This window comes from Scomber scombrus, chromosome 14, assembly GCF_963691925.1.
Source record: "Scomber scombrus chromosome 14, fScoSco1.1, whole genome shotgun sequence".
In the NCBI taxonomy this organism is placed as follows: Eukaryota; Metazoa; Chordata; class Actinopteri; order Scombriformes; family Scombridae; genus Scomber; species Scomber scombrus.
The window spans coordinates 9,711,307-9,729,316 of record NC_084983.1 but is presented as its reverse complement, the minus strand read 5'-3'; the positions used below and the strand labels follow the sequence as shown (position 1 = coordinate 9,729,316).

Genomic DNA, 18,010 nt, shown 5'->3' with positions numbered 1-18,010 from the left:
ACATGGACGAGTCCATCGGTTCCTTTAAATATTTAATAATTCCAAAGAAATGCACTTTTTATTTGCACAGATGCTTTATACATTACACATCATCTTGAGTATATCAGCTCACATTTTTTTGGCATTGGCAAGCATTTCTGTCTGTAGATATTCCTATGGACTGCAGCACACTCTTGCTGAACCTTAAATTGCGCACTAATTTTACTGGTGCCATGGTCAACATTGTTTAGAGCAACACCTTTCATATTTTGGGGATAGGCAGGCATTACACTTTGAAACAGTTACAACTCACCTTACCCAGTCTTTACAGGCCTGGGAAACGCATTGCTGACAGTATTTTGGGTTTTTTTGCAGGCTGCAGACATCTAGGAAAGAATGTCACTTTTTCAATAACATGAATATTTTATCTAATACAATAATTATTCATATTTAGAATACTTATTGTAATACTTATACTTTATTCATTCGTTGTATTACTTTCTGAACCAACGACTCCAACGATAAGCCTACCTGTAATAACGCCAGGAATAATCTGTTTTTGAAATGTGTGAAGTTGTGAAAAAATGTGTTTCAGTTTTAAAGTTGTTTAATGTCTAAAGAAGTTAAAGATACATTCTGCCAAGATTTTTAGACTTCACTGTATATTAATTGGTATGTCACACATAGCCTAATTTTATTTATCTTTTTATTCAAATCCTTCAAAAGAATAACAAGTTATCTAAAATTGTAAATAAAAGATTAAACTTTATTGGACGCTAATAAGCTTTGGATCACATTAAATAATAATATGAATAAATATATGAATAAAAAGGTTTAAAATGTACGTAGATGCTTACCTGTATCATATTCATCTTCTGGTGTTTAACAAAGCCCAAATAACTTAAACAGTGACAATAATTTGTTACTGTGTATGTTTTCTTAAAAATCCCCTCCAAACATGTTGTAATATATATATAAAACACTCTGTTTGAAATAATAAATGTCTAATATTTTTTCTCCACCAAAAATTACCTCATTAAATTCATTAAAATTACATCTGTTGGTTCTCCCTCATTGAAAAATCGATGAATATGCAAATATTTTCATTTCAACAGCTGAACACAAGATGTCTTCTGCTTCACAGTCCATTCTCAGTTTATGTGTGCAGTGGAGGCATATTTATGTAAGTTGAATACTGGACCGGGACTGACTTCCAAACTAGATGTGATGTCACAAATCCTGCATGTAAGCCTGCCCTGTAAACTCAGATTCCTAATGAGCACAGAGAAACTTTTCCAACTTCAGCAGATGAATGTGAAAACAGCCTTTTAGTGTCAAAGTCTGCACAGACATCATTCTGCTCAGTGAGGCTCAAACATCAAACTGAAATAACCATGAACAAAACACATCTTGTGGAGGGGACATTGTGGTGCAGTGGTTAGCACCATTGCCTTAGAGAGTTCTGAGTTTTAATGTTCCCCCTGTGCCTGCGTGGGTTCTCTCTGGGTACTCCAGCTTCCTCCCACAGACCAAAATCATGCAGGTTAAACTCTAACTATAAACTGCTGATAGGTGTGATTGTGAGTGTGAATGGTTGTCTGTCTCTATACTATATGTCAGCCCTGTGATTGACTGGTGATCTGTCCAGGGTATACCCCACCTCTCTCCTAATTTCAGCTGAGATTTGCTCCAGCTACCCCGAGACTCTTTACAAGATAAGCAGTAAAGAAACTGGATGGCTGGATGGGGAACTTTAAGTGATGAATTTATTCCTACTCTATTCTAATTCCTAACTCTATTAATTTATATAAAATAAAGAAATGAATCCATCAGATTTATTGTATCTATTATAGTGTAACCTGTCTTTGGGGTATGATGACTCTTTTTAAAAGAACTGTTCATTTTAACCCTGATAATTAAGCCTCTTTTCTAAGACAGTCTCAGGAGGCATGTATACTAGAATTGTTGTTGCTCTGCATGCAGCTGACATATACTGCCCTCTAAAAAGAGGAGAGCATTTTTAATTCTTATCTATTTTCATATGACACATGTATATGAAGACCTTGCAGTAACTGGCTTTTTAATGTTTTGCTATATGAGCACTTATGAGCAGTGTGCACATGCCTGCAAACTAGCTCCACTGCTAGAAACCTCGTCTCATTTTAGAAATAAATCATGTCATACAATGAAGCTGTCATATTAATATTTCATTTAAAATGAATAGCTGTCACATGCATATTCTGTAGGTGGAGCAGAGTGGTATACATCTGTGCTATGAGACTGCATGAAATAAACATGGGCTCTTCTTCTAAATAGTAATAATAAAAGGATCCTTGAACCTAAACTGTTAAACGAAACAAAACAAGCAATTTGAAGATAGTACCTTGGTCTTTATTAAATTGTGACAGGCAATTTTCTGTATTTTAAGGTATTTATACACAAATCATTGAAGAAAATAATGACAGATTAATTGATCATTAAAATAATTGCTAGTTGCAGCCCTGATCACATTTTATCTTAAACACATCTTTTTCTTAACAATTTGTTCTGTTAAGCTCATCTTCATCAGTCACACAACTGTGATTTTACATCTGCATGTGCCAACACTTCCTCACCACAAACAATGACAGAAACTCAGAAACTCCTCAAATTTGGTTGCATTTATACAGCTCCTTTATTTTGACTGCACAATGAATTGCTTGACTTTCACTGGATCTCCAGCAGTGCCATATATACAGAATCAGACTTTGTATCTTTAGCCACAAGAGGGTGATGTTGGTTGTTTTATGATCCATGTGAGCAACGTTGCAGGATGTACCACACTGCGTCTCACAGGCCAGATCATACATAGTACAGTTACAGAGACATCTCTTCTTACTCAGACTGAGGTGAGGATCTGATGATCTGACAGGATTGACTTTTACATGTTCACCTGTATGTGGTATTTATATTTATAGTGTGTAATATGAACAAGTCATTCCTTTTCTACAAATTATTAGTTATTAGAATATTGTACAGATTTGTATGTAAATAAGTGTACAAGTATCTAATATAATAATTACTCTTGATTGCTTTTCTTTATGAGGCTTTGAAGTGTTGCAGGCTCGGCTAAATGTCAGCCTGCGCTATGACTATATCACACAATGTGAGTGTATCGCTCTAATCAAGCTGCTCGAAAACCTAGTAGTGTGCATTTATCCTTTGTTTGACTTGTCAGACAATTAAGCCAGATGCACACATTAAATCATAGGGGGATTTCCACTCACTTAATAATGTCAGAGGACAAAGTGGTAGTAATGGTAGCCTGGGCCTGACAGACATCTTAATTGAGGGGCAGTTAAGAGAGCAAATATTGTTTAAATGACATTTAAAGGATGGAAGGAGGGAAGGCATTTAGGAAATACAAAGCAATATAAACATTTCACTCACGATAGTTAATCTCATAATTACTATACTCTGCTCACTGCTCCATCCAAACACTTACTGAGGTTTACTGATAAAATGCATGCATGATTGATTCCTCCTGTTTATGTTTTGTGGAGATGAGATTCTTTAAGAATAATAAATACTTTATTAATCCCAAAAGAAAGGTAAGCATCACAAATAAAATAAAATAGTTAAATATTAAAATAAAAAAGGTTTTTATAATACATTGTGCAGTAATTATATATGTACACTCACCAGCCACTTCATTAGGAACACGTGTGTAATCTAATGAATCCAATACAACAGCTCTGCCATAGATTCAATTTTTGTTGACACTGTCAGAAATGTAATAATTCTAGTTTATGTTTATTATTGAGTTCGTAGTGGGCGGTGGTGGTGTACTGGAGAGTTTCTAATAGTTTGCCCACTTTATGTATGTTGCTGGGGTGGACAAAATATCACAAATACTTTTCAATATATGCACTCCAGTACACCACCACCACCCCATACAACATCAGTAATAAACATAAAGTAGTATTATCAACTTTCTGACAATGTAAACAAAAACTGAAAATAATTAGGCTTCAAAAATGTAGAGTTTATGACAGAGTTTATGTACTGGATTGCATTAGATTGTACAGGTGTTCCTTATTAAGTGACCAATGAGTGTAGTGTGTATTAAAATGAGAGTAGTGAAACAGATTGTGTGCATTGTGCAATTATCTACATAGTGAATAATGAAATATGATCAGAATAAATAAAATAAATAATAGTCATATCAAGCAGGGCTGGGCAGTATATTGATATTGTATTGATATTGTGATATGGGACTAAATATCTTATATTTTGGATATCGTAATATCATGATATGGCATAACTGTTGTCTTTTCCTAGTTTTAAATGCTGCATTACAGTAAAGTGATTTTCTGAATTTACCAGACTGTTCTAGCTGTTATCTGCTTAGTCATTATATCAAAAAATCTCATTGTGTAAATATTTTGTAAAAGCATCATTAGTCATCCCTACAATACTGTCACAGTATTGATATCAATGTATTTGATGGAAATGTTGTGATATTTGATTTTTGTTCATATCAAGCTCAAAAATCAAGTTTTATTTGTGTGTTTCTTTTTTGTTGATGTTAGCAGATAGAAGGGGGGCTGTAGCAGAATAAAACTCACGCTCTTTTTATATAACATGGCATTTCTGATGGGATATATAAACAACAGGCAAAGACAGGCACATCTAAATATCAAACTACATGGAGAAAATGGCACAAGTTTTAGTGTGGCGCAACAAAACGCTTCCAGATGATTTCGCAGTGTTTGAGGACAGGACAGGGGTGTTGTGTTTGCACTGAGTTGCTTTTCCATTTTGGGAGAGAGAGGAGATCATGGTCTCCCCGGGACCCTCAAACCAACAAAGTGTGTCACCGGCTGGAGACGTGGCAGCGCCTCCGGTCATATGATTTTACTTCATACACGAACCCCACCCCGTTATTGCCCACCCTAAAAAAAAGTGTCGTTAATAACAAATCGCTGAAATGATGGTGACGGTTTCATCCTCCACCAGATTTTTCAAAAAACTCCTGCAAGATACACCCCCTGCATAACTGTGCACAGACAGCAGTCAGGGGATATAGTGGCGGTGACCACCCAAAACAGTGCCATTTTTAGACGTTTACTGCTGACGTTTACAGCGGCTTCAAATAGCTTCCGTTTCACTCTGGTAGTGATTGGACTGTACTCACCCAGAGAGAGCCAACACACGGTGGGTGAACAAGTCCGACGATCCACACTTCAATGGAGGAACAGCCCAAAGATCGGGCACAAGACAGGCAATATCACCACCACGGAGAGGACAGAAACTCTATTCAACGTACAACCTGTCTAAACAATGATCAGAGCCACTTCCAGCGCCAGCATCAGGAAACGCAGACGAAGAAAACAGGTTGGGCCATCCGGGAAAAGTTAGCTAACGTTTGGCTAGCCTTACTCAGCTAATGTCAACGAGCCGCCTAGCCATTTGCTAACTAATGTTATATCTAGCGTGAATAAGGGCTCACAGAGATGAATTCACACTAACGTTACATGCTGTTGCTCGGACTCATTTAAGTGGAGCTACAGCGGGAGGGCAGCTAATTGAGTAGGCCGATAGTTGAGGGCAGAAACCAGCCGTGAAGTTAACGTTAGCCAGTCGGCTAGCTGACGCTGCGTGACAGTTGTCGCTGGTGGTGCTTTGACATATCGGGGATTGACCTTGTGCGCCGCTTTCACCCATTTTTCCTTTGCAAAATGCAGCTAAATAATTTTTTTAAACCTCCCTCAGGTTCATCTTAAGCTGTAAACGTCCTCACTGTTACATGTGCACGGCTATTTCGCCGCCAGTAGTTGCAGATGTGTGTAATTCATTTCAGCATGCTTGTGTCCACTTCAGGAAAAATGAGCCGGCTCCGAGCTGCCATTTCCTGTCGGCCATGTTACAACATCCCTGCGAGCTAATGCTATAGTAACATGGCTAGTTAGGGTTTTTTATTAGTCCAAACACGGGACCTTGTCGTCCATTTGCCTACTTTGGTTGTTTATGGTGGTGGGTAGCTGTCTTGTGGCACACCCAGCTACTGCTGCCAGGGTGTGTTAACGCCTCACAAGCTGCTGCTTAGTTGACATTAGCTGACGTTAGCCATCCCCTGACAGGCCTGTTGCATGTTTTTTTCCAGTCAACGTGAAGCCACGCAACAACTAGATGGCTATTTGATAAAATAAAAAAAATGCTTTGCTGCGACTGAACATACAGTGTAACGTTTGCTGGCAGCTGTATTGACACGTTAGCTCGCTATGAAGCAAGAAAGAGTGTCGGCTATGTGCAGGAGCCTGCCTGTGCCTGTCTACAGACATGAGGGGCAGCACCATTGTATGGGGAGCCCCACGTTGACACAGCACTTCCCATGCCTCCATGCAATGCATACACCTATTTATGGTTCACTGCCAGGCAAATGCTTTTTCATAAATGCTGCTGTGAACCCTCCATCATGGCTCTTTAATGTCACATCAGATACAGAACAGTCCTGCATGCAGTTGACAGTTGTGAATCATGTCATATGTTTATAACCACCCACTCAGCTCCTCCCAGAATGGAGATTGTTAGGAGAGACATGTTTGGACAAGCTTTATTTTATATACTTTTATGGTAAACATGAACAAGCAGCGGCACACACATTTTCTCCTCTTGTTACTTGTCCTGTTTGTCTCACTGTTGTACAGGATGATAGGCAATATTAACTCACATTTGATAGCTTTCTTAACAATCCCATAGCTGTGATGATTTAATTCATTAATAATTAAGAAAAAGGTAACTAAGCCGACTAAATGGATTGCTTTCAAACTTGTATTTGGGTTTGCAGAGGAAACAGCAGTTTCATTCTATGTGGATATCAGAGACATATTTTAAATGCTTGATGCATCGTTATTGTTTTTCTGGCTTTATTACTTAATGATCCTGCTTTGCTTATCATTGCATCATGGATACATTAGCAAACCCTTTACATAGTTCCCCAAAATGTTATGTAAAATCCTTGGATGAATATATTTTCCGTAGGGAGGGAGGGGGGTGGGTTGTTCTGGCAGGCGGAGCAGTGTTTCTATTATTGCAGTATAAACTGATTTTGTTTCCCCTTTCAGGCAATAAAAAAGTAAACATCAGTGAAGAGGAGGGGGAAAAGAATACACATCTGTCTGATACTGTTGGTATGCCGCATCCCCCCAACAGCAATAGTAACAGACACACAAGTAATACAAATGTGAAGCAGAAGTCGACGCAAAAGCTGTACACAACTGTTCCAAAAGCGAGCAGCAAAGGGTTGGACCATAAGAAGAATATGGACCTTAAAAATGACAAGGAAAAGGCCTTGGATTTGAATCATCATGAGGGCCAACCTTTGGATAAGAAAGACAATGTGTTGCTTCAAAATGGCGTTGATTTTGGAAACTGTGGCTTAATTACAAATGGCTATTCTAGCAAGGACAATGATGGCAGTGGCTCCGAAGGTGGATATACTACTCCCAAAAAACGCAAGGCCAGATGTAACAACGTCAAGAACACTGATAATGTGATAAGAGAAAAGGAGGCAGACATGCAGCAGGGCAAAACTACACAGGAGCCTGGGGCTTTTAATCTTGAGACAACTGAGAAGGGAGTGACTTCCAGACTTGATGGCTTTAGAGCCACCCATAAAGTGGAAGCTCAGTCAGCAGCTAGACGGGCTGTTGCCTCAGAGGTTTCAGTGGGTGATTCGCAGAGGAAAAACTCTGATGGAAAAACAGTTGGCAACTTTGGTAAAAAGACTGAGGAAAGGCACAAAGCCAAGCTTTCCTCACCTTCAAAAGAGGACTCATGGACTTTGTTCAAGCCCCCTCCAGTATTTCCTGTGGACAATAGCAGTGCTAAAATTGTTCCCAAGATCAGTTATGCAAGTAAAGTAAAAGAGAACCTCAACAAAGTAGCTCAAGGTGGAGGAGAGGCACTGCCTCCACCTGTGAGACTGACACAGGTCCCTATGTCTGCTATGAAAACTATCACCTCAGCTAGCTTTACTAATGGTCCTGTTTCTGGAAATGGAAACGGCTGCCCTTCAGTGGGTACCTTCTTTGCTCCTGCTGCTAGTAGTATTCCACCAGCCCAATCTATCCCAAGTGGCGAGAATGTAGCATCTCCTTTGGAAAGTAACTGTAGCTCTACAACCAGTAACGTAGACGGAGAAGAATATGAGCATAGAAAGTGTACTCTTTTAATTTACCCTTTAAATATGCAACCTGTGCTCCCTAGTGCTCGTCACCTTGACCCACCGGCTGCTCAGACAAATCAGAAAGCCTTGGTAGACATCTTCCAGAATCCGTGGGGGCTTTCCTTCATCAATGAGCCCAACCTGCGGCCAGAGGGAGGAAGTGGGCAGGTGCCTGCAGAGGACAAGACTACTGTGGTCACACCTCAAAGCGAGTGTCCGGCTATTGCAGCAAAGGCTGCCCAGACCTGCTTTGAAGCTAGCCCATCATTCTTACAGCCAGGCACGTTGGCTCAAGACCCCGAGAAAAGGACTTGCAGCCCTTGCGATGGGTCTAACGCTTGTTCTCCTGCTTGTGTGATGAGCGAGGAGGAGAACAAGCTGCAGCCATGTGGCCAAGAAAAGACAAAAGTTGCGTCTAAGAGTGCAGGTTCCGCTGTGTCAGTCCCCAGTAAAGACAACGGTGCTAAGCCTGCACAGGGCCAGATAACCACAGTGTTGTTTGGCTCATCTAAAGAACAAGCCCACTCTAAAGACATTGGCAGAAGGTGTAGCTTGGGGACCTTCGATGTTAAAGCTGCTGTCACTTATCACACTAAAGGTAACTTTGATTAACAATATTCTCAGTTTATAAAATTGTCAAGTCTCAACAGAGATCAGTTGATGAAACAGTACGTTTAAAAAAAAAAATCTGCATTGCATTTCCTGAAAATGTGTTTCTGATCGGTTAATGCTGAACTAATGTGCTTTTTTTCCCTCAACAGAAATGGAATTCATTTTCAACTTGCAAAAACAAGGTAAGCTAAAGTTGTTTTTTACTTTTTCTCTATTTATTATTATAATTTTTTTAGAAATTTCCACCTTCAAACGTAAGGTCAGATTACAAAAGTGAAAAAAATGTGAATAAAACGGATCACTTCACATCATTCATGATGGTAGGAGATCCCGAGAGCTGAGCCAGAAGTCACTCATATTTATAACTGTGCAGGATTACTTCATAAGCACATTACTGTTTTGGTCCTGATCCAAAAGGAATGAAGTTGTGGAAAAACAGAAGAGCTCTTTTGTTTGTTTTTCTCATTTCAATTTCTCGCTTGAGTGTGACGTACTGCGGGTGGATGCCCAATGACGTTTGAGGCTGCGTTCATAAAATATCTAACCACAAGCTAAACGCATAATATGTTAGGGCTGGGTATTGTAAATCCTCGTGCCAATACCCAAACAACGATACTTGACTTTGAGAAATATAGACATGTTTTTTCATTTCAAGAAAAGAAGCCCACGTTATATGCTGTATAAACAAAAGTAGCCATACTTAGAACAATATAAATCAGATATTTTAAAACTGGTAACACTTTTATTGTGTATGTATTGTTTTTTCATATAGAGGTTTGATACCCAGCCCTAATTAATACTATGGATACCATAATCTGCTGTAAATTCTTGAGGCCTGTACATTAGATACGTAGAATTAGAGTTGAACTAAATCTTGTAATGCATCATGTACATCATTTTCAGTCACAAATTTCTTTACGTGATGTTCAATAATGTAACCCTGTGTCTTATGTCCTTTCCCTCTGTTCCAGATCCAAAAAGAGTAGTGGTTTATGATGTGACCAAGGATGGACCTGATCAGTGAGGTAGATGGTCTACAGTACTTACCTACTTCTCTTCTGGGTGCTGCGGTTATCTGCCTTGGAAATCATAAATCCTGTTGTGGATAGATAAAAGTGACAACTGTGAAAACATTGATAGTTTAGCATGACAGATTTTCCTTGGAATCTCGGGTGGAATAACGGACTTCATTTGGGGGCATCAGACAAACAAACACACACACACACACACACTAAACACACTACGGAGGGATGTTAAAGGAGTGGATCGGTGCCTCTTCAATGTGATGAATGGACACTTGCAACTTTTGGGCTGTGACAGTCGTTGGTCTCACGGCTCTGTAGGGATGACGTTCGGGGAGTTCAACAAAAAAGGAAGGTGTCATGGACTGCACCTCCTAAGCCTTTATCCTGTTGAACTGTGGCAGCCGTCGGTCTGACTATGGGATGCCTCAGTCATTTTCTTTCTTCACACGTTCAAATGAGTTCATTGTAGATATGTTAGACGTTATACATACACATCTGTGTGCAAGCTTGAATTCATCGTGAACGAAAGGAGAACACACTTTGAAAAGAATGCCTTGAAGTCATGGAATAAAGATCCCTGGAGTCCTGTTAAACTGTAAACTGAGTGGAAGCTTGTAGGTAAATCACCTCCACCACCCCCCCCCCCCCAAATCCAGGAAAGGAGAACCTCGTCTTAAATCCGTAGGGGGGGGAGAAAAAAAATCAAGAGCCCAGAAATTAAACGCTTGCTTGTTTTCTTTTTATACTGTTTTTGTCTGAGCTAATGCGAGTGTTATCTGCACTGCAGTATGACCCCAGAGCACAGGTACAGAAGTGCCCAATCTGAAGGAAAGCCACGCCCCTTCATTACATAGTAAATTACAGGTGTGTGTGTGAAAGATTTTAAAACCAGGTCTCCTCCGTTAAAGGCAAAACCTTTTAATCTCAAAAAGCTTTTTGTGCATTTCATGTAGAAGTCAGCACAGACTATTCTTAAGTTCAGATTCATTTACACTAATACGTGAATCCTATGTTTAGGAGTAAACTGAGTGATTTCATTGTTAAGCAAGAGACATTGCTTCCAATAAGGTCTTCTGCGTTGCGTGCTCTTTGTTCAGCAGCAAGACTACCAAGATGTCCGTACAGATTTATTTTGCTTGCATTTCTGTTGAAAGAAGAAAAAAAAAAAAAGGTTAAAATCCTCTTGTCAAAGTAACACGTGTCACATTTTTTTACAACTTTTTTTGTTTTTTCGATTGAGCATTTGGTCTTTTTACTTTTCTGTCTTACGGCATTGTGTTTCTTGCATGTTTACTGGTGGGAAACGGATGAGTCAGAGGTCACTGTTCATCGCCACAACAAAGATAACAGTAACAAAACAATCGCAATACTAATCTAGGGTCCCCCAGAACTAGCCACTTTGTCAAACTGTGTTGAAATGTGAAGATGAGTTGTTCTATTGTTTGTATTGTGGGTAACATTTTTGCAAATCAGTGTGCAATAACACTGTGTGATCCATACAGTGTGTGAAATGGGTTATATGGAGCTAAAAGAAAAAAAAAGAAAAAAAAATCATCACCTAAGATGCTGGTGCAGCCTGCACTTCATTTCTTCATTCAAAGTGTTAAAGGCGTGTTTTACTGTTTGTTGCACAAAATCCCCCCTCTCCCACACTTTTTTTTTTTTTTTTTTTGGCAAGCTTTCACGTGGTCGGTGCAAACGAGCTCACGGCGAAAGTTCTAATTAAATGTCTAGGGAGCCCAAATTTAGCCAACTGCTAACTGGCCAGCTGTGACATCACTTTCTTTACCATCTCCAAATCAGGATTGGTTTATTCAACATAACAAAGGAAACTCACAGGTTTCCTTCCTCCTAGAAGATATTATTTGGTTAATGTGTGGATTAACAGCACTTTATGTAAACTAATTGCTTTTATCTTTTAATTACTAGAGAGATCTATATGTACTGACAAGAAATACTCCTTGAAAGAATGGCTCTGGGCTGTTACTTTTCAGAAAAAAATAAGTTGATAAATACAGAATTATTAAATGTAACTCAGGTAGTGTTGATAAAGCCATGACTATGTTAAATATTGTTTTTTTTCTCGTTTTTTTTGCCAAACGGCCCCTGTCATGTAATGTTCTCTAATTGGAATTGGAGTCTTATTATAGAGTCTCATATATGTTTGTGACAAAACACCAAATAATTAGTTTTTAGGAAGCTGTTGTGGCATGCAAGGTGCTGTCATTGATCATTTTGGGCTCTAAGCATATGACATTTCCTGTTTATTTTCTCCCTTTCTTTCTTTTCTTTTTTTGTCTTTTTTTAATAAGCACGTTGCTCCATGCGCTGTTTTTCTATGTATGCTAGACTGTAACCTTGTTGCAATCTGTAAATGGTTAATTTTCTCCCCCCCATCCCCACCCCTCATGTGTTCACAGTGAAGCACCCCCTTGATTTATAATTTCAGAGCATCAGCGGTGTTTCTGTGGGGTAGCTACAATCCGGGTATGAGCTTTTTTCAAGTACACTTCTTTTCACTGTGTCCTGATTAGGCAGCGCTGCAGTGTGCACTCGTACGCGGAGAGGGAAAAACGTAACTGCAGCTTTTTTTTTTCTTCATTGTTCAAGTTGTCTTGACATTTTAACCTTCTGTGTCTAATCTCAGTCAGCTCTCTGGTGTTTTAAAAAAAAAAATGTTTTAAATGCTTTGTTTTGGCTTCCATTGTACGCCGTGTGATGGATGAGTGGATCATCAGATGCTGCCCTCTGAATGAGAACAGTCGTGCTGTATCTGGTCGATGAGGAAGCAAAGTTGTTCGAGGGGATATTAGACTGATGTTTTGTGTGTGTGTGAGAGAGAGCTCGTAGAAATTGACATTTAATCGGGCATAAAGTTTCATTAAAAACTTTCAATTTAATTTCTTCCAATTGCCCATAATCCATAGACAAAGTGGCATAATCAGGTTCCCATATGGTTAATGCCAAATTAAGGCTGAAAGCGTCATCAGCAGGCAGTGATGCATCTTTAGGCTTCTAAATGTAAAACAGGGTGATCAAAATGAGTAGTAAGAGATGTTACTGTAGTCTTATGATGAATACCTTTTTTGTCTTTGTTTTTTCTTTTTTAAATTTTGTCTTGTATTATTAAGAGGATGGTCCTGGTACAGGGAAACGAGATCTATCCTCCCACCCCAAGGCTCCTCTTTTTCAAGCACTTAATACAGCAAAAAGGCTATGTTGAATATGCATTTATAAAGAGTAAAACTATTAGTGTTGTAGCCTGCAAACCAAAAACAGGTTCTTGAAGCTGAGTATATGGTTAATCAGTGATTTTTTGCGGGGGTGGGAAGGGAAGGGGGAGGGGAGGGTTTGAGTGACTGACTTGTCGGTGCGCTTTGCGTTTTTGAGAAAGAAAAGCCTGATCACGTGGAGGTTTATTCTCCACCCCTCAGGATGTGCAATCACCTCAAGGATGCTGACGCAGGCTTCCAGGCTGCGAGTGACGAGTCGGGCCCTCGTCGTTTTTTTTTTTGCGGGTGCGTGTGTGTGTGCATAGCGAGTTCTTCCTATTATATGCAAGTTCCTTGTATATTTCAACCCCCCCCCTCCTTTTGTTGTTTCATGTTCAGGTGCCTGTGTGAGGAAAAACAAACAAACTTTTACAGCAATTTTGATTGTTTAAAATCTGCTTCCAGCATATATCCGTGCCATTTTTGTTCTTTCTTTCGTTCCTTTTTTTTTGTTTTTTTTGTAACATTTGCAATGCTGTACAAGTTTTTTACAGCTAATCCTAATTTCTTCTGTTTTTAAGCGACATGGATGCAGCTGAAAGCGATGAACATTTTCTGTTTTTTCTTTTCTTTTTTCAGTAGGTTTTGAAATTTTCATCGGCTCGTGTAAAGAAATGTGTGACCTAAAGCCAAAATCAGTTTGAATGGGACGGACGACAACTGCTTGCTGGTTTATAAACTGATGGCAGTCCATTGTCAAGTGTAATGTCTGAAGTAGCACATAATTAATTTGAACTGATTTAACAAATTAATATTTTAACATGTTTAAAAAAAAAAAAAAAGACATTTTTATTTTTTGAATCATAACCTAATTTATCCATAGTGCACACGTTAGGATGAGACTAAAAGGAATAAATGATACAGAGAATCATCGATGTCTCCACTTTTTTTTGAGTTTTAGATGATTTAGTTAATTGATTAAGGCTGATGTAGACCCTCCCCCTACTCTCTCCCCCCCCCCCCCCCCCCCCCCCCTTTCTCCCCCACAGTACCAATGTTAATATATTTGAAGTTGCTCTTTTCCAGCAGATTTTATACAAAAATTACTTTAATGTGTTTCTTCAAATAGTTGTGACGGAGTAATGAGCATTGAAATACACTGCATCCAGAGTTCCTCTTTAATATATTTTTTATTTGTAGTGTTGTTGATCATGTTGTGAGGGGGAGGGGAGGTATTAACGCGCAGTTCAACAACTCTGAATCTGCTTTCGCCAAAGGTACACTACTCAGATATTCAGCTACTGAATGCAGACGCGGGGGTGGGGGTGGGTGTTGTTGATCATGACAACGACGACGATGATGTCATAACCAGCTTCCTGACATCGTGCTGGGTTTTGGAGGAGTTTCTAGTGAAGACAAGTCACTACTGTAGCAGCTGAATGTCACGTTGAGCGTGTTATATGGTGTGTGTGTGTGTGAGAGAGAGAGAGAGAGAGAGAGAGGAAAAAAAATCTAAAAGATAAAACAAATACCGAAAGTGCTGCTTCTTCATCCAGTAATCAATAGTCTGTAATGGGAAATGCTGGACTTGGTGTTTGTGGTCGACTTTAAAAACTGTCCCTCCTTTTAAAACTTTTTTTCTTTTTTAAAAGCCTCTTGTGGAAATGTTTTAATTTAGGGAGCTATTTTTTTGGTTTATTTGTTTTATCAATGACACCTGAGAGGTACAGTGTTTCTGATCTCACACACGAGGAGTCACGTTAACAAGGACAAAACGTGACTCTGCAGGATTCTGTACCAACGGTCACGAAAAAGGAAAAAAAAAAAAAAGAGGTGATGTGTCGTGCCGAGTCATCTTTGTTTAGTTTCTCTGTGTCATCTCAAATGGCTGTTGTGCTTGTTGATGCTTTTTTTCTTTTTCTTTCTTCGTCTGCTCCTCCTTTTTTTTTTATCACTTTTACACCTCTTGCCCCCTCACCCCCACCCCAATCCCCCTACACTAAAATATGAGGCAATAGTGTTTCTTTCTCAAATGTCTTACAGGTTGACATTTACGTTTTCAAGTGAGCAGTCTGATTATTTAATTTTTTTTGTTTTGTTTTGAATTTAACAAGTGTCACATTACAATGTTCTTTTTTTTCAAAGCATGATAATAACCCTCAAATTCCAAACAATGTAATAGATTCAAAAAAAAAAAACCTCCAGTGTTCACAATTTTAGTTTCCATTAAAATGTCAAATTTTCATGAAGAATTGAGTGTTTCTTTTGTGTGTGTTGTGTTACTGATACTTCTGCTCTCACACAAACTATTAAAGTTATCAAATGCACAGCTATTATATTCTCTTTTTAACAAACTGACAGTATCTTGGCAGCTGTGGTATTACTGTATTACTTTCAATAAGTGGAAAAAAGTAAAGTGCTTACACTCACACATTAACCCGGGGCACTTTTTATGCAATGTGTACAGCGGTGTGCATCAATATCATCTGATCCCACCTGATAATTGAGGTACATGAAGTATTTAGTGATACAAAAATAATGTCTTTAAGGCAAATATTTAATTAAATTAGTAGAAACCACTTTAGACACACAGGCCTGGGGCGTTTCAGGTCTCTGGAGTTCTGTGGCCCTCAGGCAGTTACACACATTGCCCAGTTGGCAATTCAGCCTTGACATTTATGATTATCAATGATAAATATGTATCAGTAGAATCTTAAGTATGCAGAGAGGAGCTCATGTTGCATACTGATCTCTTGAGTGTCTTCATTTTTAAATTTGGCAGGAGGTTTGGTTTTATAAAACATAATGTCAGACATAACCCAGATCATCTGATGGGTCTCAATGAGGCAGAGGTGGAAGAAGTATTCAGATCATTTACTAAAGTAAGATGTCAAATACTCCAGTACAAGTAAAAAGTCCTGCATGAAAGATCCGACTAAAGTAAAAGTACATAAGTATTAACAGTCAAATGTTAAGTACTAAAGTAAATGTAGTATGACATCATTAGGTTATTAGGTTATATCATTAGATTATTAATACTGAAGCATCAGTGTGTGAGCAGTATGTTACTGTTGGAAGTGGAGCTGGTTTGAACTACTTTATATACAGTTAGCTAGTTTAGTCCAGTGGTTCCCAACCTAGGGGTCAGGCCCCTCCAAAGGGTCACCAGATAAATGTGAGGGGTTGTGAGATGATTAATGGATGAGGAAAGAAGAAAAAAACAAAGTTCTGATACACAAATCTGTTTTCAGTTTTTTGACTTTTTCTCTAATCTTTGATTTTTGCTGAAATATTGGATCATTTATTGAAATGAAACCATGTGAGAAGTTTAGAGGGAAAGAAAACTATTTGGTGGAGCTGTTAACAACTCAGACATCTGAAATGTGAGCCAGACTACACACTGCTTTTTGTAAGACGTCAAAATACAAAAAGGCTTTAACAATGTGTTTTAAAAGCTTGTCATATTATCCATTATGTCAAATCTTTATCTAAAAAGTGACAAAGTGTCAAATAAATGTAGTGGAGTAGAAAGTACAATATTTCCTTCTGAAATGTAGTAGAGTAGAAGTACCCGGTCACTTTCCACCACTGGTGCCTGGATTTCATTGCTTTGACATTTTATGATAATCGAGAATCTACGGTAAAATATAACTGACGCTAATCTCAAATCAGATTTAGCCAGTAAATTCAGCTGCTCTGGAAAAATAGTTTTCCAACTTATTAAAAAGTCATCAGTTATTTACTTACTTAAGTACTTTTTGGCTACATACACCAACAAAAATGCAGTTCAAGCTGCACACATCTGTTTGCTGGCAGTCCTCTCTGCTTTTGACAGCATATGTTAGGAGATGTTCCCGCTCAGTTGATAGATGTGTTCACAGTCACTTTGTGTTCAGACAGGCTGCTGGAGCAAGGACAGCATTAGTGGAAGCCATGTGGTAGTAATGAGCTCAGCTTGATCAAAAGGCCTTGAGGCAGCTGCATCATCAGTGAGCAGAGGTGATGATTGTTGTTCAAAGGCGCCCCCTTGTGGATGAAAGGTGAAAACACTGCTGTGGTACTACAAAGCCAGAGAGGCCAGTTCAATCATCACAAGCAGAAGCATCAATTCAGATTAAATCTGTTTTTCACAACTGCTTCAGATCTTCAAAAAGTTCTTAAATTAAAAACAAATGCTTTTAAATTTTCAGTAGTATTTGAAAATGAATTGCAGTATTAAATTAAATTCAACATTAACTTTGGCCTGGATCATTAGTAAAGTATCGAAATGAATTATACTCGGATTAGTTTCATGTTTATTTTATTGCTTAGCTCGATTTAGGGCTGTCTTTTGTACTTTCTAAAGAATTAAAACATCGCCCATTTCTTTTACTTCGAAACAGATGTTTTGGCAGCTAGTGCAGGAGGTTCAATCTTTCAGTATCTTGAGTACTATGATGACACTGCAGGTGGTGTATTTTCACCACACATACACACACGTTTCCAGTCTGTTCATAGAACTGAACCGGTGTTTACTGCCACCCCCCTCAGATTTACCTTGATTACTCTGTACTTCGTGGAGGCCACATGGGGCTTGGTGGTTAGTGCGCTGGTGCTCAGACAGATTGTCTGACCTGCTGGAAGGTCACTAAAAGTTTTGATCTTTGTATGAACAGTTCATCTCTGCAGAGGTGTTTCTGAACAAGACACTGAACTTGTAACTCCAGGACTGCTGAGAAAAGAAGAAGCATGGTGACAAGCAAAAAAACAACATTGTCTACAGAGAGGTAAACAGGTGCTCCAGAATAAAAATCTATCAAATGTTGCTTAACTGCCACTCAAGTACGACTATTCCATTATAGGATGTTTATCTGCATTTGTTGAATTTGTCTGAAAAGTCAATGTTACTGTGTATTTAGCTGCACCACTGAAAAACAAACATTTCTAATGAAAAATCTAGGCCATGGACTTCCACTATAACACCAACACCAAAG

General features: G+C 38.8%; 1 protein-coding gene across 1 annotated transcript; it reads left to right on the top strand.

Annotated features, from left to right (window-relative positions):
• The first annotated feature begins 5,064 nt into the window (after positions 1 to 5,064).
• Positions 5,065 to 14,039, top strand: nufip2 (nuclear FMR1 interacting protein 2). Its single transcript, XM_062433551.1, has 4 exons — positions 5,065 to 5,355; positions 7,086 to 8,786; positions 8,950 to 8,982; positions 9,772 to 14,039. Exons 1-4 carry the CDS (start codon positions 5,208 to 5,210, stop codon positions 9,822 to 9,824), a joined length of 1,935 nt encoding a protein of 644 aa, XP_062289535.1. The 5' UTR covers positions 5,065 to 5,207; the 3' UTR covers positions 9,825 to 14,039.
• The last annotated feature ends 3,971 nt before the right edge of the window (positions 14,040 to 18,010 follow it).